Genomic DNA, 22,812 nt, shown 5'->3' with positions numbered 1-22,812 from the left:
CTGACCACATCACCTTCTTCCAGGCCTCTTCTGAGTCGTCCAGGTGGTGAATGGCGAACTTCATGCGGGCCTGTACATGTTTCTTCTTGAGCAGGGGGACCTTGCGTGCGCTGCAGGATTTCAATCCATGACGGCGTAGTGTGTTACCAACCGTTTCTTTTGTAACTGTGGTCCCAGCTGCCTTCAGTTGATTCATCAGTTCCCCCCTTGTGGTTTTGGGATGATTCCTCACCGTTCGCATGATCAGGGACACCCCACGAGGCGAGATCTTGTGTGGAGGCCCAGACCGAGGGAGGTTGGCGGTGGTGTGGTGCTTCTTCCATTTCCTGATAACTGCACCGACAGTTGATCTTTTCTCTCCAAGTTGCTTTCCGATTCTCTTGTTGCCCATCCCAGCCTTGTGCAGATCAACAATCTTGTCCCTGATGTCCGTAGAAAGCTCTTTGGTCTTGCCCATGGTGGTGATGTTGGATGCTGGTTGTTTGGGTGTTGACAGGTGTCTTTTATACAGGTAACGATTTGATGTAGATAATTGGTTGGGATTGGGGCTGTGTCTTAAAGAAAGACTAACTGGCTTGTAGGAGCCAGAATACTTGCTGTTTGGTAGGGGGTCATGTACTTGTTTTTCCTCATCAGATGGTTATCAATTTTTATAAATTCATATGATGTGATTTTCTGGAATTTTCTTTGGGATTCTGTCTTTCACTGTTAGAATGTACATATGATTAAAATTGTATACACACACACACACACACATATATATACACACACACACACATATATATACACACACACACACACACTGATCAGAACAGCTGATTTCAGGACGAACTGATGGCGGGAAACCAAGTAACTAAACTTCTTGGTCTAAAATCTTCTGCCTGCTACTTTTTTTTGTCATATGATATTAAACATCTCTGGTTTTTGAACAGCAAACAAAACAATAAATCGCAAAAACAATTGGCAGTTGATTAATTAATTATTCCTAAAAAAAATAATTAACTGTAGCCAAAGCCAGGAACTTTTACGTTTCCTTTCTATTGGTTTAATGATGAATACAGTCATTCCATGATCAATACGTTTTGTGTAGGCTATTTGATGGATATTTTTTACTGTTTGAACTATTGTCTATAACTGCACCACAGTAACAATGAGTTAATGACTCGGGCGCAGAGCCTTGAGCTCTACACTGAAACTGACAATCAGCCTGTCATGTTAAATAAACACTAGTGGCACTAATATTTGTATAAGTGTGTCACTAGTTTGTGATAATGACAAATTATTAACATTAATTTCATAAATTTAAATGAAACACTTGGCTGTTTGGCTAATGTGCTCTCTGTAAGCCTGTGTCTGTGATATATACACTCAGCCAATGATGAGATAAAGAAGGTGAAACTGGTGCAAAAAGAGAAGAATCACTTAATAGACACTTATGGCAGACACATCAGGCTGTCCAGAAGAAACAAGTACAACATTATGACAGTTTATGATGTAGGCTAGCATGTTTACCTTTTATAGACAATCTTGAGGTCCCTCCATTCTAGGAAGCTGCACATCTTTGGTTTGCGGGCGAGCACTATCTGCATCAACTCCCTGACCATCTTCTTCTTGTCGCGCTCAGCTGTGGCTGTGTACCACTTCTGCAGACGCAGCTTCCCTTGCCGGCTGAAAAGCAGCATGAAACGCATCTACACACAGAGAGGGATGGAAACTATTCAAAACAAGTAACAAGTAGTGTTGCTGTTTCTGCCCATCACTGAGAATATGTGATCAGCATTATTGGTCCAATAAAGGAATTTCAAACAATGACCTCCTTAACTGCTAAGGAATGTCTTTTTCATTATCACATGACACATCAAGCCACTGATGTGGTTCAGCGATCTGGTCTAGATACAATATAAAGATATTGCCATACTGTTTATTAGGTGGAAAGGGTGTGTGCGCTGAAACGGACATGATTTTCTCTCAAATCAGGTACAGCAGCTTACGCTGCTCATTGCTAAAATCAGCCACAAAGCTATATAGCCGTGTTTATCAGTGGAGGAGGGCTAACGTTAATGAGCCGTTAAACTATAGTTTCTGGCCGCCTGTCTGCAGTTATAGTTGGTGTGTCTGAAATGATTAAACCAGAGCTGACATGTAAATAAACGTGAGCTGAACAAGAATCTAAAATAGCTTCCTGTCAGAGCCGTAACGGCTCTGGTTATAGTTACAATGTTATTTAAATGAAATCTCAAAGTTGTAGACAGTCATGTAGTATTAGATGCATTCAACAGCAGGTCACTGTAACGTTATCATCGACGGCATGATTGAGAACCAGCTGGTGGTTGAGAAATGGTTTCTCATAGCTTTAGAGATAGAGTGTTTTGGTACAGGATAAACTAGATGTGAATATGCTACATTGAATGTAGTTATCAGGGGAGATTATTTGTAAGGTAAAATACACATAGCCTACGCTTATTGGGGATCTTAGTTCAAGCATGGTACAAGCGTAGGTTGCCACCTGTGCAATAAGACCATTTGTGAAAATTTAATCACTACTAAATATTCCATGGTCAACTGTTAGTGGTATTATAACAAAGTGGAAGCGATTGGGAACGACAGAAACTGAGGAGCACAGTGCGCAGAAGTTGCCAACTATCTGCAGAGTCAATAGCTACAGACTTCCAAACGTTGTGTGGCCTTCGGATTAGCTCAAGAACAGTGCGTAGAGAGCTTCCTACAATGGGTTGCCATTGGCGAGCAGCTGCATCCAAGCCTTACATCACCAAGTGCAATGCAAAGCGTCTGATGCAGAGGTGTAAAGCACGCTGCCACTGGATACTAGAGCAGTGGAGACGAGTTCTCTGGAGTGAGGAATCACACTTCTCTGTCTGGCAATCCGATGGACGAGTCTGGTTTGGCGGTTGCGGAGAACGGTACTTGTCTGACTACACTGTGCCAAGTGTAAAGTTTGGTGGAGGGGGGATTATGGTGGGGGGTTGTTTTTCAGGGGTTGGGCTTGGCCCCTTATTCCTGTGAAATGAACTGTTGATGCTTCAGCATACCAAGACATTTTGGAATGATGCTATGGTATGAGGTGATACATGAAGCCGAGAGAAATAAAACGAAGGTTAGAAGCTCGGCTTCAGCTCTCGACAGCTTCGGCACGTTCTTTCAGGTTTTTCGAGTGTTTTGACACGTTGGGTCCTCGTTTGAGCTCACTCTCAGCTCAAGCTCTGACACATGTTCTCCAAGTGTAGCGACTGAGCCTTCAATTTTGTTTAGGCTCACGTTAATAGCGATGCGTGCTATTACTTTCATTGCTGATATGTGTAATGGTTGATTTTTTATAAATATTTTCTGTGAAAAAAAATGAATGGGTTTCAATGGGAGCAGAGGCTCAACTTTCTTCCAACCTGTAAGTTGCAGAAAAGATGTTGATCTTTCAAAGTTGTATTTGGTGTTTGCTAAAAAAACATTTCGTTTTGGAGCCGTCCTTCCAAAGTGAAGGGTTTTACAGCTTTTAGCAGACTTTATCAATGTGTCATGTGATCACTTAGAGTGGAGATTGTTTTTGTAAACTGCTGCCAGTCACGTATATTTATCTCCATAAGCACAAAAAAGGCACCAAAATGTAGCCACATGCCTTCTTCTCCCTCAAAAATGGCAAAATCTTGCTCACTGGAGGTTTAGTTTTTTTAGCTGTAGACATAAATTGATAGGAAACTCTCAGTCGTGTCTCATTCACTCCCTAACTGCACCGAGTTCTCACCCTGTAACCAATTCTTTAACTTGCTATATCTTCCTCCCTGTTTGTAGTGTCGACACAACGTATATTTTTATGCTCACCTACTCAAGCTTTAACTAAAAATACCAAAATGAGAGCTGAAAACCTTTTTTTTTTTAAACATATACACTTTTTGTATCAACAAAGCACCAAATTGTATCATTACAAGGAGACTCACTGGTGGCATAATTGTTTAGGAATCAGTCTCTGGAGCAACACCTCTTATTTCCAGTTGTGGGTTTGAATCCCGCAACCGGCAGCAGCGATAATTGCTTTAAACTTTAAACACCTGGATGGTGTTTGAACTTAATGATAACAAACTAAAGATGTCTCCTACCTTAAAACACCAAAATGATAGCTGAAAAGCTTTTTTTTAAAGCAAATGCAAGCTCTTTCCATTCAGACCCAGGTTTCGAATCCCACTTCCGGCAGCAGCGATAATTGCTTTCAACTTCACTTAACTGTGTGCAGTTCAGTTCCCGCTGACTTGCTGTGCTGTTTTTCATTTTGTATCTTAGTCTTTCTAAATGCAATCAATGTTTACGTGGATATCAGTGTTTCCTTAAAATTGCTGATAGCTCTATATATTTTACTCGTCAACAGTGGACTGGACCTCATATAAAATATATATATATATATATATATATATGCTAAACAGAGGAGCTCTAGAAGTGGCTGCAGGGGATGCCAACCCGTGGGAGGAGCTGGCGAGGCCGGCCAGCCGCCCGCTCACAGAGCCCTCTGCTCCCGCCGTCACACATACCGCTGCAGCAACAACGGCAGAGGAAAACACAGCTGTAAAAAGAAGAGAAAGCTGTGTGGATCGCTGGTGTGTGTGTCGCATTGAACATTACGTTGCGGCTGTTGTGTGTGGCGTCGCTATGACGACAAGCCACGTACTATCTCTGGGTAATGTCTGCAATGGAAAACGGAGCAGGTAGAGTCGAGTCTATCGATTTGCGCTATGGTAGCATTTTTCGGCAAGGCAGCATAGATCGTCAGAACACCGGCAACAGTTCAACGTTTAGTCCTAAAAGACTATGCAACTGCGACTCTGTTTGGGCCTGGAAATTCACAATCATAACCTGTAAGTATGCTTTATTGGTTGTGAATTATATTTAAAATAAACACGGCAATGTAACTTCACAGACTGTTCAAGTGAACAGATTTTGAACCTGAAAATGAGCATAATACCACTTCAATAAACTCCTCCTACAGAATAAGTCGGATTGACTTCAAATTTTTGCTGTGCAGTCTTATACCATTACACATTGCACAAATGGTGAGTTTTGGTCGACCTGGGCATATGGAGGTAAGACGAAGCCAAAATCATTGAAAATGGACAGACTTTAAGTCACAAATAGATATTACAACTTTACACAAAACACAATCTACAGATGGATTGATCGGCAATTGTAAAACATGATCCACAAATAGAAATCCGTAATTTGTACTTGAAAACTAGAATTTCAATTAGGGCTGAAACGATTAATCGATTAAATCGATAATAAAATGCATCGACACAAATTCTTTGCATCGATGCTTCGTTTAATCCATATAACTATACAGCATAGAGTTTCGCACGGACATTTACAACTGTCGCACATCGCGCTTACGCTGTGAACACGACGGGATTATGATGGTGCTGTTTGCAAAGTCGAGGAAGCGAGAGAAAATAGCAAGGGACGAAGAAGAAAGTGTCTAAAGTATAGGATTATAACAAGCAAAAGGAAAACAACCACTCTGTAATGCCACAGTCCGTCCACCGTAAAACGAAACATATGTCGCCTTGGCAACAGCACGGCGGTACCTGGTCAGCAGACCACAGACAAGGTAACAGTAACTTTAGCATTTAACTGAAATCATGATTTATTGTTGAGTTGAAGGCTAGCCAAAGTAAGCCGCAGTCCTCAGCTGAATATGTGCACATGTGCGTTTGTTGTTCTACGTTTTTGGGCCGTGAGTTGTAGCCTTACAGTCATGAGTTAACTGGGTGTCAGGGAGCTGCACCTTTTTACTCACCTGCAGCTCTCTCTGTAGCTCAGACAATCCCTGCTACCTGCGTGTGCTAATCCATCCTTTCACCCAGATTCTTTGTCTTTATAATTGGTATTTTTATAATAATACGGCGCCGCCGCCAAGCAAAAGTACTTCTTAAACGACGCACTGATGAATCGCTGAATGATCTATAGAAGCTTCGAATACTAAAATCATCGTTAGCTGCATCCCTAATTTGAATGAATGCAAGTTATAGGTTTCAGGTGAAGATCCTATTCTGTTTGAAGATTGTGTCATCTTTGTTTTTAGAATTTTTACACTATTGTTTCGCTGTGGTGATAAAACAATGCCATAATCATTGAAAATTAGTCAAAAATGCATATTACAATTTATAGACACAAAACAAGATCTACAAACAGATTTAAAATCTGCCAACTCCTCAAGCTCTGTAAAACACCATCTGTAAATAGATTTAAAATCTGCAAACAAAGTCCTCATGATCCACAAATTTAAAGAAATCTACAACGTAAGTCTGCAGTGTGTGTTTACAGCTGAGCTGCTGCAACGTTAGCTCTGGTTAAGTTTCTACGAGGAGCCGAATTAACACAGAGGTCGTGTCCTATCCAAAACATACGGACCCGGTCATTAAAACACTAAAAACATCGCATGAAGCAGTTTTATCTTTAAAAATTAGTGTCTCTTCAAGAACACGGGCTAAGCATCAGCGAGCCGGCTGGAAATATTTTAAAATCAGACGGCGCTTTCTTATATACAAACATTACTGGATGTGCAGCAACATTAAAGTTTGCCAACACCAAAGTCACTATATAAACTCAATATCAGTTCCTGTTATTCACTGCCTGCAGGTAACATTACCTGGTAGAGAGGAGCAGCTGGTTTGTCTCAGATAGCAGCTCACTTTACTGAGTTGTGCCAAATATTAAGCTACGTGTCAAACTAAGCTGAGCAGTTACACCACAGACAGACAGCTTTCAATTTCGCTTGTTTGTAACATTTGGCTAATTGCCAAGTTAATTGTAGCTGTGCTTATATGAAACATAGACATTCAAAAGGATTTATGTGACAGCATCAGTATTTTTACTGAAGAACTTCCGTTTTCTCACTCATACTTGTCAAAGTAAACAGGAAATATAAAACAGCCACACATTAGAATACACATAGTGTAGTATTAGGTTACCATGACAGAAAACCAATGGTAACTGCTACTGCTAACAGAAACACGCTCCTGTTGTTGATCATCCTGATATATCAGGCTTGTATATCTCCATTCCATATATATTTCCACATTTATTTACGTCGACTGTATGTTTGTCTACGTGTAGCACCTTATCACCACAGCAAAATCCTCGTATGTGTAAAACACTACTTGGAAATAAAGCTCCTTCTGATTCTGATTGTATGGGGACAAACAGGAAACAGGATGCGGTGCTGTCCTGCTGCCGTCTTGACGAAGTGCTCCAGGATGATTTTTGTGTTCACGTGCTGCAGTAAAGCCATTACATTTTCACAGAGCTCACAAAGCACCACATTGTTGGGTCTCTGTCTCCCAAACTTTAGATGGTCGAAGACGGAAATTTAGCTGCAGCTTGTTCTCCAGGGGAATCCCTGCTTACACCAGGTGCAGCACTTCATTGAGATACGCTGACAAATTGACGTATTTTCATAATTCATAATGTCGATGAATCACCCCAGCCATTGAAAAATATCCCACCCCCTCCCTTCAGGCCTTCCTCCATTGCCACTCCCCCAAAACACTTTTTCATGTGCAACGAGTGCACAGGCAGAGTGAGCGCAGGCAGGTAGGCCAGCCAGCCCTCTTTATTACAGTCCTGCGACACATACTGAATTATATTTAAGGTTCATTTTCTTATTTATTTTTAGCCTTAACAAATGTATCTCTTCATGTCTAATAAACAAATTCAGTTTCCTGTTGTTAACTTCCTCCCAGGGTTTAAACCAGTCAGGGAAGGTCAACTTCTTTGTATATTGTTACTTTAAACTGTTTAGAAAGTTACTGATTTAGTTTACAGTTTTAAAGATATTAAATCAGTTTTATTTACTGTAAATAGTTATTTATAACAGCTGCACCGTTGACCATTTTATGGCAATAATGACATAGTGTTTAAAATCAGACTGATGATTGATGGCGTTGAGAGCTCTACACTATGAATTCTGGCAGTCCAGATTCAGACGTTTAAAGACGGTCTGTTTAAACAGTGACACATGCACATATGTATTGTATATCTCAATATTAAGTTACCTGTGTTGTTTAACCAATTTAGAAAATTGTTTACATTATAGCTGGTGAAATTAAAGACCTTTTACATACACTGGCTACATATTCGAGATGAAATAGGATACATTCTTTTTACTCAGATTGACAGTTACTGTGCATTCTAATCAAATAATTTATTAATTGCTGCATATTAAAGCTATAGGTTCGCAGGCAGTTAGAAACAGGCAGCTCCATAACGGTCATCTATTGAGGACACTGACTAAAACCATGGGCTAAACTCTTTACCTGCGACGAGGAAACAATTAACATTACAAAAATCTTGTCATGCTCAGTTTGAACATTACTGAATGACATGAAGACACAGCGAACATGAACAGTTACACGGGCCATATGCTATATGCTATCTGAAAGCCCTACAATGTGTCAGATAGACAGGACTATTTCACACCTTATGCTGTCAACCGGCCTTTTAGCTTGCAGGCCATGCTGACAGAAGCCAGGTAGCGCAGGTGGACACTTCCTGAAACCATACACCTTGTTAGCTTGACGTTGGCATTAGCTTAGCGCCTAGCTACTGCCTTTTTAAGTCAAACAGAAGCAGTAACTTACCATTTTGTCGGATTTTCTAAACTACGGCGACGTTACTAACGACTTCTAGGTTACGTCTGTACTGCCCGGTCCAACGTAAACGATTACACCGCAGCTAATGCTGACAGCCCATGCCTGTGTCAGATCCTGTACAGCTGCATCAGAACTGGACCCATTCCTGCTACACTGAGTTCCGCCTCTGGTGAGCATGCGCACTGAGATCTTTTATTTCTTGCCCTGAGTTTCGCCTGTCAGGTAACAAAAGGACAGTGGAATTGGAGTAAAGCGTCTGTCCTCGTGATAAATCCCGAGCTAAAAGCTGAATCCTATTTCCTCTATACGGCCCCCTCAGTCATGTCATGTTCCCAACTTTGGCTTTGATCAGGGAAAAATATGTAGTGGAGTTAAGATGAACCAATCCCAGCTGACATCGGGCGAAAGGCGGGGTACGCCCTGGACAGGTCGTCAATGATGACTGAACATGATTTACAGAAATGTTTTTAGATGTAAGTTAAACAAAATTATTGAGATGTAGGGCAATACGTTTAGCCAGTAGAAGTCTGCAAATACATCATTCTGCACAGTGGAGCTGAAACAACAAGGGGAGTAACAATAAGTGAAACACATTTTTACATTACATAGAACAACCTTCTGCTCAACGTCAGCAAAACGAGCTGATCGTTGATTTTAGGAAGAAGGAGATAAAGACACACACTCCTGTCTACATCAGTGGAGCTGAGGTGGAGCAGGTGAACAGTTTCAGGTTCCTGGGAATCAGCATCACAGAGAAGCTGACATGGTCGTCTCACATCTCCACGCTGGTGAAGAAAGCTCAGAAATGACTGTATTTCTTGAGGAAGCTTAAGAAGGTCAAATTCCCATGCCAAGTTCTTGTCAGCTTTTACAGAGGAGCAACAGAAAGCATCCTGACTGGAAACATCACTAACATGGGATGTGCACGGCCCAGGACCGGAGGGCTCTGCAGGGGGGGATTCAAACTGCTCAGAAGATCATTGTTACCCATGTGGTGTCCGAACAATAATGCTGCCATGATGTGTTGAGAAGAAAGCCGCTTGACACTGTTCTTGATCGTAAAAGTTTACTACATCAAGGAGTTCAGCATCAATTACAAGTTCTGCAGCAGCTTGGAGAGAGACCCAGCCTGATGGCCACTCTGTCTCTCTGTACATCAAACACAGCTTATATAGGATATGTTTAGGTATCTGTTAGGTACCATAGAAGGGTCTGAGTCTGCAAACTAAGGCACCAATCCATATAAGTGCACAGTCCTATAGGATAAGTGTAAACATCTGTTAGACACCATATAAGGGTCTGAGTCTCCACATAACCACTGACCTCTACTCTCCCCTTAAAAGGTCATTAATCCTCTATCCAGCTGCTACAGTGCTATTCTAAACTGTTATGGTCAAATGCACATATGTTATACACCACATCCATCTCGAGCATCAGTGATATCGGTGAGGTGAGGTGCCTATGCAGAGCCCAAAGGATACTAAAGGACAGTACCCACCCAGCCACAGCCTGTTCACCCTGCTGCCTTCTGGGAAGAGATGTAGAAATTTCTGCTGCCACACCACCAGACTGCAGAGCAGCTTTTCCCCCTAAGCTATCAGACTTTTAAGCTGAAATTCATCCTCAGCACTGCTTCATTGACTATAGTTTATTTCTGTTTACCATTTTCATAATTGCTTCTAGATTAATGTATATTATCTGCTAAGTAGCAGAAGGGAGTTATCTAATTTGTGTCCACTTGTTTAATCCTGTTATTTTGTGACACAAATACAGATGATCCCCTTTTTGTTTTCCTAATAAAAATTTTAATTGTACTGAAAGCTTTTTATATTATATTTGATAAGGGCTTCATTATGTGTGTGTAACGCATGGTCAAATCTACAATACAGCATGTTGTAGATTAGGGAAGTCTGACTGTTTGGACACAAGAGGTCAGTGTTTTTACATTACAGTAATTACAGAGACTACAGCTTTCTAAAAACACAGTATTTTAATAAATATTAATACTGAAAGATACAACTTTAACTTCCCAACAACAAGGCATTAACAAAAAATATACATTACAATTAACATTATAAAAATAGATAAAAATGATTTTTCTCACACAGTCATCATCATTTTCTTTCTTACCAACTACAAACATTCAGAGAAATAATTTAATAGTAAACATATAAACTCTGCTTCTAACTGAGATAATAAAATAATATCTGTCAATCCTGTTTCCAATGTCTGTGTGTCACTTTGCCTCAGTTTTCTTGTATTAAGCACATTTTACATAAACCTTCAATGAATTTGTCTGTAGAGTCAAAAGAAGTCATACACATGACTTCTTTCGACTTTTGGTCATCATGTGAAGTATAAGCAGCAGTAGTCAAACACAGTGGAATGAAGGCAGGTCCTCAGAGTGGGTTATTGTTGTTGAGGCTGGTTGAACTGACCCATGAAGAGAACAGCACCTGAACACAGGAAGGGAAACATTTGACACACCACACACTACCTGCAATGATCAGCTGAACGGCACTGTAAAGTGGGATTTCAAATTAAAACAAAATAAGAGTGTTAACCTGTGAGTTTGTGCTGGATGAGGAAGAGGAAGGGTCGGTCCAGAGTAATCTCCTCCACTGCCGTACGAGAAAACATCACAGCCGCTAACAGAGGGAAGAAATTAAAAACAGGTCAGTCTCTCTAAAGTGTGTGGGGGCCCTGTGCAAAATGTAGCTGTGGGCTCCCTTTATTGTTTTTGTCTAGATGCCAGATAACAAACTGTACTCCTGAATACAATCTGGCCCCATGTTTGACTTGTCTCAAGTTAGTTTGTTGTAATTTGATCAAACAGCAAAATATATTTAAGAATATGTGCCATATATGAATACTATTATCAGAAATAATAAAAGTCTTAAAACGATTTTTGACACAGGGCCAAGAAAGGTTACAAGAAAGGGCCTCAAATAAGGCAATTATAACTGATTTAAGATCCTTAAACTCAATCCTTAAATTCATCCTCAGCACTGCTCCATTCTTTATTAATTTATATTGTCTGCTATGTAGCAGAAGGGAGTTACAAAACACAATTTCACTCTAATACTTGTTATTTTGTGACAATAAACCTACTTACCTACCTTATTGTTTCATGTTATGGTGTATATTCTTAGACCAGTTTGCACCAACCAGTTACCATTCATTGTTCTACCAAATTAATTAAAAATTACTTCCATTATGGAGAGAGATAAACTTACCACAACTGTGACTCAGTATTAGTATGTCACTAGTATGCGGTTCTTCTGTAAACATTGACTATTCAATTTTCATAGTATAAGTAGTAAGAATAAATGTATTTTATCAGGAGTTGCTGGCTTTGACTGTAGCTTTGACTGTACCTGTTTAAAGGATAATTCCATTTACTACAACTATTTATTCTTTGTGGTTCTCGCCACCATTTTGTTTGATATTATGTGACTCAGCACTTCTGAATGTTACTATTGCTGACAAAAATCATGGCCAAAATTATTAAAACTATTAAAAGCATGTGTAGGAGTGAGTGAGTGAGTGCACTAGAGAGATTCAGTTTTGAGCCTACCTGTTGCTGCAGCTCCCTTGGTTCCTTGCTCATTCACCTCAATCCTTACTCTCTGCAGAACCTCTGACACACACAGCCTCTCATCAGCTGGAGGGCAGAAACACACACAGATTAGATACATAGTTCAACAAAATGCAAAATCTAATTATTGTCATTTTTAACATGGTTATGTAGTGTGGAAACCCAGGAAAAACCAAGGAAACCCCACAGACAAGTAAGGGCTACAAAAATGTGCAAAACAAGAACACAGAACGCCACTATGTTTCTATGTTTTTATGTATAGCCTACATGCTATGAGGTGAAGGCACATTGTCCACCACAAAAAAAGTTTCTAACTAACTAACTGGTCTTCCTAGAGGTTAACTTACTGGTGATGCGTGAGAAATCAGCAGTAGCCAGATTGAACATGTCTCCCAGACCCATGTTAAGCAGAGTGGTCTTCAGATTCACCTCAGAGTTCAGAGTAAACCTGCAACAACAACACACCCAAATCCTCAGTTTTCATCCTGGTTGCACAAAGTTTCTACGTGTAACTGTCAAATCCTTGCAATTAATAGCGCTCATGCTCTGGTTGGGTGGTCAGAACATCCTGCAGACAGTAATCTCTGTACTTAATCCATTCCCTGTGCTTCCTTTTCCAATGTTGATAAGTGTATTTCTGTCGGAGGATTGAATTTAACCCTTGTATACAACTAACAACTGCTTTCTACTAGCCAAAAGAGATGCAAGGTAGGGGCAGCCAATTAGCTAACTGTAACCTAAACTAAGCTGGGGTGGCTGGCTGGCTGTGGCTTAGCTGTGTGGCGGGTCTGGAGTTGGTTGTTTTGTGGCTGATGGGAATATTTGCAAATGGCAAGCCTGTCAGTATTGTGGAACCGATGTCCCAAATAAAATATAGGAACATTACAGATAGTAACATAATTCTAAATATGATTATAATTTATTTTCCAGCATTCACTGTTCAATTTAGCATTGAGTCTTGTGTATGTCTCATAACTGTGTCATTACTGTGCCTCTGATTGGCTTAGACTGATGATGAGATCCCGACATCAGCAGAACAGCTGGGCTGAGTTCAGCCCTGATAAAACATAGCAAAACATTTATGTCAACAGAAACATGGTGCCTTCAGTATGTTGTGTACCAAGTGCACTGCAATTTTCTGCCTTTTTAACATGGCAACATACCTACATAACATTGCCCTGCATAACATTGCCCTGCATAACATTGCGCACCATTTTGAGGAAACATGTCGTTCTAACTGGGAACATAGCAAACCAGTGCAAAACGTTTTGAGATTGAACTCTCCCGTGTTGTTTTCTTAGCAAAGGGCTAAGTGAGAAACACCATTATCAGGCTTAGCCAATCAGAGACAGAGCAGGGTAGGTCATGTCTTTGCCATAGTAGGATTCAGAGAGTTTTCAAAACTTACTGTATAGCTGGACTACGTCATTTTACCAGTTCAAACTTACGCTCCACATGAACATGTAAAATAATTAAATGTAAGTGTGGCATTTACATTTTACTACATGTAGATCTCTTTCTCTGCACAAAACTCAAAATTTGTTAGTCTGCGGCACAAACACACAGCATCCATACACTTTTACGATGTCCAGCCAATTGTAATCTGTTAATGTGTTACATCTGCCAGGCCAAGTACAGCTAGTACTACACCAGTGTGGCACAAGCCATAAGAAATAATGAGTCTCAGAGCACACAGCTGGTGTCGCAAACTGTTGACACAGGCACAAAAAAATTAAAATGACACAAATAATCGTAAAATAATAACATATCTAATAAATAATAATAATAAAAATAATAACCTACATTGAAACATTTTAACAATAATTTAATGTTAGCTACCCACATACTATATGACCCTTTCTACCTCACCTGGGCATGGTCAGCTGTCTCTTGACATTCCTCATCTCCACTCTCCACTGCTGAATCCTCTGGCTGCTTAAATCTGCACTAAGCATGCTCAGTGGAACACCAGGCTCAAAGGGTGACACCAGGAACATGCTCATTGAGTCACCCTCGTATTGGACCTCAATGACATCATAATCCACCCCGTCATCAGTCATAAACTCGGCTATTGACAAAGGAGAAGGAGGCCGATTAATTTTTCAAAGTAGCACACATCTTTGGAACACTGTATAAGACTTAGATTAATAAGTGCACTGGGTCAATTTCACCAACCGTAGTTAAAGCGGTTGGTGAGTCTCATCATTTGCACCGGCACTGTGCTGCCATTGGCACAGTGGAACATCCTCTCCTGTGTCAGTAGGGGGTCAAAGGGAACCTTCCAGTGACTCTGAAAGTGGAGGGCATTCAGGAGGATCAGGCGGGTCTCATCAGTCAGAGATCCAGGTGCCAAGAACTCAGGAATGGCACCTACAGAAGAAAAGACAACAAATAGGTCTCAAATGAGATAGAAACAAGAAAAGCAGGAATGCAGCAATGCAAAACAAAGTTGATGGTGGTTGCAGCGGAGTTCTGTGGAGAATTCTGCAGATGATGTGCTGTTAATTGTGTGTTGTAAGTACCTGCAGTGTGCTCTGAGACCCAGGCATTGATGATGCTGACTGCCTGGTCTACCTTGGTGAAGTCCATTTGATGAGGATGGGCCTGGAAGGCCTTGGCCAGGGCCCTTCGGTATCCCTTCTCCAGGATCATATTCCTCTCTACCATCACCCCACTGGCTATTTCCACCCCCTCCTCACTGGACAGGTCCCGCAACACAAGCCGCTGCTGCCGAGACATCCCTCGCTCTGAAGGACAGGTGAGATGAAGGTTTAATAGATACACCAATATACCTTCAACTTCCTATTCTCCAGTCTACCGAATTCAAAGATACATTTGTCTATAAATCCATCACACCTCACTTGCAACTGGCCTTGCAGGCTGGAAGTCTTAGATGTCTAGTAACTTACAATTTGCTTTTAATTAATTTTATACTTAACTGCTTTCTTTCTCTTATTATATCTCTCTTGTAGATTTTATCATATATTTTACGTGCTCTTAAATGTGAGTATGTTATCTGTTATATATCTGCAAAGAGCAAACAAAAGAGCATTATTATTTGTGTTATTATGAGCTAGTTTATGTAAGTGGCAGTGTATGTATACCCTCATAATTATATTGTACTACTGTATATTGTACATACTGTAACTTTTTTTTAGCTTGTAAGGCAGTGCAAAAATAGTTGGTGCTTAACAATAAATATAAACCTATATAAATTATATATATAAATATAAGATTGACAGGATATACTAAATATAAAAGAATAATATATATAACTATGTGCAATATGGCAGTTATTTACCTGTACATCAGATTTGCATGTGCAAACATATACAGTATGAACTGTAAAAGGGGGGAGGAGGGGGAGAGGTTTGGGGGGACATCAGAATGAGTGTCGGGCTCCCGGGCCTTGTTGATTCAATTCCATTAAATAATTTTGCAACAGTTATCTCATAACGCTTTTCAAATAGAGCAGGTCTAGACCGTACTCTTTGTGATTTTATTTACAGAGACCATGAGCAAGCAGGGGTGGTAGGGGGGAGCAACCAACACAATATCCACACAGAAATACAGACAGTAAAGGTAGTATTGGTATAGACTGAAAATGAACAATGGAACTGATAATTATAATACGGCATGAAGTACATCCTCCTCCTTTCTATAAAATAAAATAGCACAGCTACTACAGTGATAACAATCGGCCTGTAGGAGGCGCTTGTTAGAAAGGCTCACATCACGTCTGGCTTAATGCTGTGGTAGGTAGTCTACTAATCCTGGGAGTGCTCTTTTATTCAATTTAATTATATTTATATACTGCCAATTCACAACAAAAGTTATCTCATTGCACTTTTCATATAGTACAGGTCTAGACCATACCCTGTGATGTTATTTACAGAGACCCAACAATTGTTTTGCTGTACTGCATGTGTCACACTGTGGGTGTGTCTGCTCTGCTCTGCTCTGCTCTGTTTCAGTCAGTTTTGTTATTTCTAGTCTTTTCTGTATCTGTCATTTAGTCTGTGTTTTGGGTTTCAGTCCTGTCTGTTGTCTTGTGTCTAGTTTACACTGTGTTTTGAATTTGGTTTCTCTTTTTCTGGGTTTTGGTTCTTGATTCTAAGATTTGGGTTTTGCATCCACTTTTTAGTTCTGTTCTGTTGAGTTTAGTTCACTGTGAGTTTGGTATCTGTTATTTAGTCTGAGTTATTATTCACCCAGTTATTATCTGTCAGCTAGTGTTTAGTGGTGTTTGGTATTTTCCTTATTTCCGTTCTGTTCCTTGTTGAGTGTTGTCCTGTTTCCTGGTTAGTTCTGTCTCTGTTCCCTACAATGGTCTGTAACAGTTGGTCCATGTTTTCTGTTTTGGAGTTTTGTTCCTTATCTTGTGTTCTCTGTTTAGCCTTATTTATTTCATTGTTCATTCGCGGGTTCTGTTTAGCTCACTTTGTACCTGTCTGTCATTTATCTTAGATTTAGCTCTGCTTTTTGGTTCTGTGTTTAGTGTCCATTAACCTAGGTTATGTCTGTTCCCCCAGTTATTACTCTGTCTTCCTGTCTCTCTCTTCTCCCCTGCTGTCTCTCGCTCGCTCGCTGCCTCGTTAGCCCCGATACCGGTCACCTGTGTTGCTCCCGCCCTGCTCGTTAGTCCCTGTGTATATACTATGTTTGGTGTTTCTGTTCATTCCCTGTCTGATCATTGTAGCGTGTAGCTTGTAATGCTCTGTACTGTGATGTCCTCTGTCTACCTGCTTTCCCCTGACAGTTCTTGGTTTTCCAGTTGGATTATTTGTTTGTTGGGATCGTTTATTTACTTTGAATACCCTGGACTCAGCCACTCTGTTTGTAAGTGTGCTCGCCTTTTGTTTAATTAAATCTATTTTTCAGCGCTATTATGCAGACAGTCACAGCTGGATGCACTGTGCATACATGTTTATGGCTGTTTAGGATTTAGTGTCGCATTGTATTTGATAAAGATGGGATTTTCTGTTCAGTGTATAATTTTTTCCCTTAATACTATTATTGCTTGGTGTTGTATTTGTCCCATTTCATGACATAATCCTCACTGTTTTCTTTTAAACTATGGATCACTCACCTTTCAGAGAGAAGCCCATCACAGTAGTTAAGGCCCTGAGTGTTTTTCGAGCAGCCCCAAGCTGAGCCATGGCCAGAACATGGGCCACACCGTAGGGTGACAAGACCACATTCTTGTCCACAGAGCTCTGGCACAGTTGTGAAAAGACCTTCAGGCCAAAGTCAGTCTGTCTATCCTGCAGAGAGCTCAACCCCACTCTGCTCAGAGTCAGCAACAGGAAAATATAAATGCAAAGCATCCTGATAAAGAAAGAAGAGAATAGGTGTAAGATTCATTCTGGTTGGTTTGAATTCAAAATCGGTGTGGACCAGGCCCACGTGAATTTTACAGACAGTAACACCAAAGAGTAACACCTACTTAATGCACACTATCATTGGCACTCAGAACATAATCCCAAAAAAGAGCAAAATTTGTTGGATGGATATCTGTCACATCTCCACCCAGTAAGTCATGTTTTCACATTCCTGCTCTGTTTCTCTCATGTCTTTGCAGATCCAGCCACTCCCTCCTGCCCTTCTATTACCTCGTTCCACCAGTCACCTCAACTGCATCCCATTTCCCTCATTAGTTCCCGTGTGTGTGTGTGTGTACATACACATGTATGTATGTATGTATGTATGTAATCACACACGACCATTTCTACGCACACTCTGTCAGCTAGCTCTAGCTTTCCAGCATTCCTGTCTGCCTGACACTGCCCTGCCTTAAGTTAAGAGCAAATACAAAATAAGATAACCCACAGGATTAAGGGAGCCATCTTTAAAATGCAGACATCACCATTCCACACAACCAACACAGAATATGAATTCCCCAAGGAGGAAAATTAAAACGAGTGCACAAGTGTAAAAAGATGTATTATATAATTGAAACTTAGATAAACTAAATGTTATCCTTTCTCCTATCACCTTCTGCAGGTGTCTCTGGAACTGTTGAGTCTGTGGTTGCAAGTCACCTGCTGCTGCTGCCATGACCCTGCTCAACACCCTTTGCTACAGTTATTACTAGTCCTGTTTTTATTACTACTATGATTATCATTATTTCTTTTTCAGTCTGTACCACTACTACCTTTACTGTCTGTATTTCTGGGTGGATATTGTGTTTGCTGCAATCATAAGCCATTTTTGACAAAAACAAAGCGGTTAGGTAAAAGAATGGGACAGAGAGTCCACTGCAGTATATGGAGGTCCCATATTTGATTGGTAGACGTCACTCAAGGACAAGGAAGTTCCCTCTTGGCAATTTCTTTTAACACATTTAATAAAGCACATTTGCAGTAATATTATGTAAAAAGACCTTAAATGTATGTTTTGTATTCTATTTTTATTTCAAAATGACCTGAAACAGAAATCCACCCTTGGCTGGCGCATGAGACTCCACTGTTGGTAAGATAGGAATGTACTGTGTGTGTGACTCATGCAGGATGTGTCAGTATGTTGACTGGAACATCTGTGTGTGTCATCAGATTTCCACTGCAGACATCAATATTATCCTGTAGGCACAGCAGCAGCATCACAGAAGTAGTGCTGGGTCAAAGGCAAACGCTGTATGTTAGCCTCTATTTGCAAATGTAATCATTTCCAGCTGTGATCAAACATGCTTTCACTTTTTCGCCACAGAGAACTACACACAGTTTGACTTCCAAGTGCATCAGTCTAAGAAAAGCCACTGGCCACCACGGAATTTTACAGCTTATGCTTTGTGTAATTTTAGAGCTTTAAACACTGGGATCCTTTGTTGAACATCTTTCAAAATAGCTAACATTTTGTACTGCTTAATCTTTGTAGTATTAGATAAATCTACTTTTAATTCTAGTCAGTAGTGAAGTAATAAATCATATTGATAATATGACTAATTTGATAATAAAGTTGAAATACTGGTATTCACATACCAACCACTCTCTTAATGCTGTAATCCAGTGTTCAAAATCGTATCCACACAGTTTTTACTTAATAGAGTGTAACAACATTCAACTCAGATTTCTATATGTTTTATCATACTCATTTATCAGAAAATGATTTAATAAAACTTGTTGTCAGTACTTTGATGGTACTCAAATGGTTGATGGTGATGATGGTTTTGCAAGATATTAGAGATTCAGCTACTGATTTTGTTAGCACCGCTAATTCCCAAAATCTCCTCCCAGCTTACTGCTGATGTTTTCATAGTTCACATTTGTACTGCATGATATATTATCACATAATATGCATACATAATCTTTGAGGTAACAAGATGCATACCTAATCTATGTTGCTTCTAAATTTTTAAACAGTGTTCATTTTCATCTTTATTACCCATCACACCTAGACATAAAAACAACCCTTGTCACACAGAAGCCTTAACACGCTCTTCATTTCTCATGCCAGTTCCTCCCATCAGATTGCCATTATAAAAACCAAATATATTTTAAAAGTCCCTGATTCCAACTGTCAGTTTACCAAAAGCTCCTGCATCAATTATTGATGCACTAATGTGTAAACAGGATGTTAATGTTGTATCTAGGTAGAATTAAGTTACTTTACCTACTTTACATTGTGTTGTTGGGTGGTTTAATCCATGGAATGCACCATATTAGCATTTTAAGCAAACCAAGGAGACATGACCACAATATTTCTTACATCTTAGCTATGGCTGTGAATAATGCTACCTCTGTTCCTATTTGACACATTCTTTTAATGTTATGCAATATTCATATCCCATCTAGACAGGTTAGTACTTCATGCTTTACTTAACTGTCATTTGCACAACCATGTTATGCCTTGTGTTGTGTTTTCGTTATGTCATATTATTGAAACAAAAAGTAACACATTTAGCAAATTTAATAGGTTCTGGAAAAAAAATGTATTGACTTTGTTGATCATAAAATAATTGTGCCAGTACTTTTATATAAGAGCCATAATTCTAATTACTGAAGCTCTAAATGTTTAGTCCAGTTGTAGTTCTTACCTTTTGGTTGAAAGGCGTCAGATGTAGTATAGCGGGTCTCTTGTGTTTCAGCTTCAGTCCCCTTCACTGCTGTAGCTTGTGTCTGAATGACTGAATCCTCTTTCTCTGTCTTTTTATAGTGTAGAGCCGGATGGTCTGAAGCCCGACCCACCACCTACACATGCACACACACACACGCAGAAGTTATTAGAGATGATGATGTCATCTAACACTGTCTGGACAGGCTTCCTTTTTGTGAAAACACACAACCACTCTCTCTCCCGCTCCCTCTATTCTCTGGCTGTCTGTTTTTTGCCCAAAGCATGACAGAGCATATGGGAAGTCACTTAACAGTTTTCCCTGTCTCGCTCCAACAAACACACATCACTGTGGCATGTGCAGGAAGGGAAGCGTCCTCGGACCTCAGAGGAGAAGGTTTAGTCATGTTTTTTATCCATGACAGTAGTTCATGTAACTTTATCAGGGCTCTGACAAAAGCTTATCTTTTGTACATTCACGCTCTTGACTCTCACTTTGGGGCAGTGAAACATCAAAACACCAAATTTGGTTGTGACTTGCAGCATTCCTTATCTCACTACTCACCATGCATCTGGTAGACAGAGAATGGGAATTAACACACTTTTTCCAAATTTATTTGTAATGAGGCCTCTGGCAGACCCACAAAAGCTAAATATAGCTTTTTCTCTTACAAGTGAAAAAGCAAAGCCAATAAGAGCTTCCTGGACTTGACAAAACTTATCTCACTCAGCTGTGGAGTGTGGAAAGAAATGGGGAAATGTCAGGGTTGGGTCACCCACATTACAAACAAACATGTTTCTCCCTTCCCTCTAGTGGCACAGTATCTATTAAATAGATCTATCAAATAGATAGATAGATGCAAATGGTTTAATTTGTCCAGGTTTTGAGATATCTGTTTTCTGCCCCCACCCAGTACAATGTAGGTGAATTCTCACAGCTTTAAAAAAAATAATTATTTGTTTCCAGAAACAACGTTCCTGTTACTCAGAATAATCAACACAACATCAACTTTCTACCAAAGAAATATTCCACAGAGCAGACCTAATCTAAATTGTTATGCCACAACAAAGAAGGGAGATGCATGCCAAACGTACCAATAACAAACTCAAACATATTAATAATAAAGTACAGTAGGTGAGAATGTGTAAATATTCAATTCAATTCAATTCAGTTTTATTTATATAGCGCCAAATCACAACAACAGTTATCTCACAACGCTTTTCATAAAAGAGCAGGTCTAGACCGTACTCTATGATGCTATTTACAGAAGCCCAACAGTTCCCACCAAGAGCAAGCACTAGGCGACAGAGGCAAGGAAAAACTTCCTTTTAAGAGGCAGAAACCTCGAGCAGAACCATGGCTCAGGGTGGGCGGCCATCTGCCTCGACCGGTTGGGGGTGAAAGAGAGAGAGAGAGAGAGAGAGAGAGAGAGAGAGAGAGAGAGAGGGCAGGAGAGGAACAGAGAGAAAAAGAGAGGGATGGAAGGAGAGAGAGAGGGGAGGGAGGCAGCCTACACAATATACATACAGAGGTACAGACAATAAAGGTGATGTTGCTATAGGCTAAATGAAAAATGGTACAGATATTTATAGTAGTGTTAATGGTAACAATCGTAATGTTAATGATTATAATAACAATAATAACAATAAGACTAGTAACAATAGTTGTTGCAGCAGAGGGTGTCGAGCAGGAACACGGGGGCAGCAGGTGACTCGCAACCACAGATCCAGACTCCGCAGCTCCAGAGCCAGAAAACCTGCAGGAAGTGATAGGAGAGAGGAGAGAGGAGAGGGACGAGAAAGCACAAGACTACCGGAAAGGGGAGAAGTTGTGTTAGTAACATGCAATAATGGGATGAGGTTGCATACAGAGGGAGAGAAAGTAGAGGAGAGAGGAGCTCAGTGCATCTTAGGAAATCCCCCGGCAGTCTAGACCTATAACAGCTGAGCCAGCCCTAACTATAAGCTTTATCAAGGATTGGTCCGAGGACAGATCCTTGAGGAACTCCATGACTAAATTTGGCATGCATGGAGGACTCGTCGTTAACATGTACAAACTGAAATTGATCTGATAAATAGGACTTAAACCAGCTTAGAGCGGTTCCTTTAATGCCAATGAAATATTCCAGTCTCTGCAATAGGATCTGATGGTCAATGGTATCAAATGCAGCACTAAGATCTAATAAGACCAGTACAGAGACAAGTCCTTTGTCTGATGCAATAAGGAGGTCATTAGTAATTTTCACCAGTGCTGTCTCTGTGCAATGATGAGCTCTAAATCCTGACTGAAAAATCCTCAAATAAACTATTGCTCTGTAGAAAGTCACACAGCTGTTTAGCAACTGCTTTCTCCAGAACCTTAGAGAGAAATGGAAGGTTAGATATAGGTCTATAGTTGGCTAAAACATCCGGATCAAGTTTGGGCTTTTTCAGAAGAGGTTTAATTACAGCTACTTTAAAGTACTGTGGTACATAGCCTGTTGATAAAGATAGATTGATCATATCTAGTATAGAAGT

At 40.2% G+C, this 22,812-nt stretch overlaps 2 protein-coding genes and 1 long non-coding RNA gene across 4 annotated transcripts in view; 1 reads left to right on the top strand and 2 right to left on the bottom strand.

The window, feature by feature from the left end:
- ap1s1 (adaptor related protein complex 1 subunit sigma 1) overlaps positions 1-8,812 on the bottom strand; it is a 25,883-nt gene extending 17,071 nt beyond the window's left edge. The window contains exons 1-2 of the mRNA XM_046064767.1: positions 8,637-8,812; positions 1,513-1,691 (exon numbers count right to left, since the gene is read on the bottom strand). Coding sequence (XP_045920723.1) covers positions 1,513-1,691; positions 8,637-8,639 — 182 coding nt within the window. The 5' untranslated portion in view covers positions 8,640-8,812. The remainder of the gene's footprint in view (positions 1-1,512; positions 1,692-8,636) is intronic.
- A 1,807-nt stretch (positions 8,813-10,619) lies between these two features.
- serpine1 (serpin peptidase inhibitor, clade E (nexin, plasminogen activator inhibitor type 1), member 1) lies at positions 10,620-20,382 on the bottom strand. 2 transcript variants are annotated; one of them, XM_046063729.1, is made up of 9 exons: positions 20,279-20,382; positions 17,336-17,574; positions 14,769-14,993; positions 14,422-14,616; positions 14,116-14,314; positions 12,594-12,694; positions 12,226-12,312; positions 11,213-11,296; positions 10,620-11,104 (listed from the first exon to the last, which is right to left on the bottom strand). In XM_046063729.1, the coding sequence occupies exons 2-9, from the start codon at positions 17,571-17,573 to the stop codon at positions 11,058-11,060; spliced, it is 1,176 nt and encodes a 391-aa protein (XP_045919685.1). In that variant the 5' UTR covers position 17,574; positions 20,279-20,382; the 3' UTR covers positions 10,620-11,057. The 2 variants fall into 2 exon arrangements, with proteins under 2 accessions (XP_045919685.1, XP_045919684.1); XM_046063728.1 differs by lacking the exon at positions 20,279-20,382 and adding an exon at positions 17,693-17,867.
- Positions 16,947-18,628, top strand: LOC123979718. The gene is made up of 3 exons (XR_006827308.1): positions 16,947-17,085; positions 17,828-17,942; positions 18,250-18,628. It is a non-coding gene; the product is annotated as an uncharacterized LOC123979718 (long non-coding RNA).
- Positions 20,383-22,812: the final 2,430 nt, after the last annotated feature.

This window comes from Micropterus dolomieu, linkage group LG12 (assembly GCF_021292245.1).
Source record: "Micropterus dolomieu isolate WLL.071019.BEF.003 ecotype Adirondacks linkage group LG12, ASM2129224v1, whole genome shotgun sequence".
Lineage (NCBI taxonomy): Eukaryota > Metazoa > Chordata > Actinopteri > Centrarchiformes > Centrarchidae > Micropterus > Micropterus dolomieu.
This window is presented reverse-complemented; position numbering and strand designations above follow the sequence as displayed.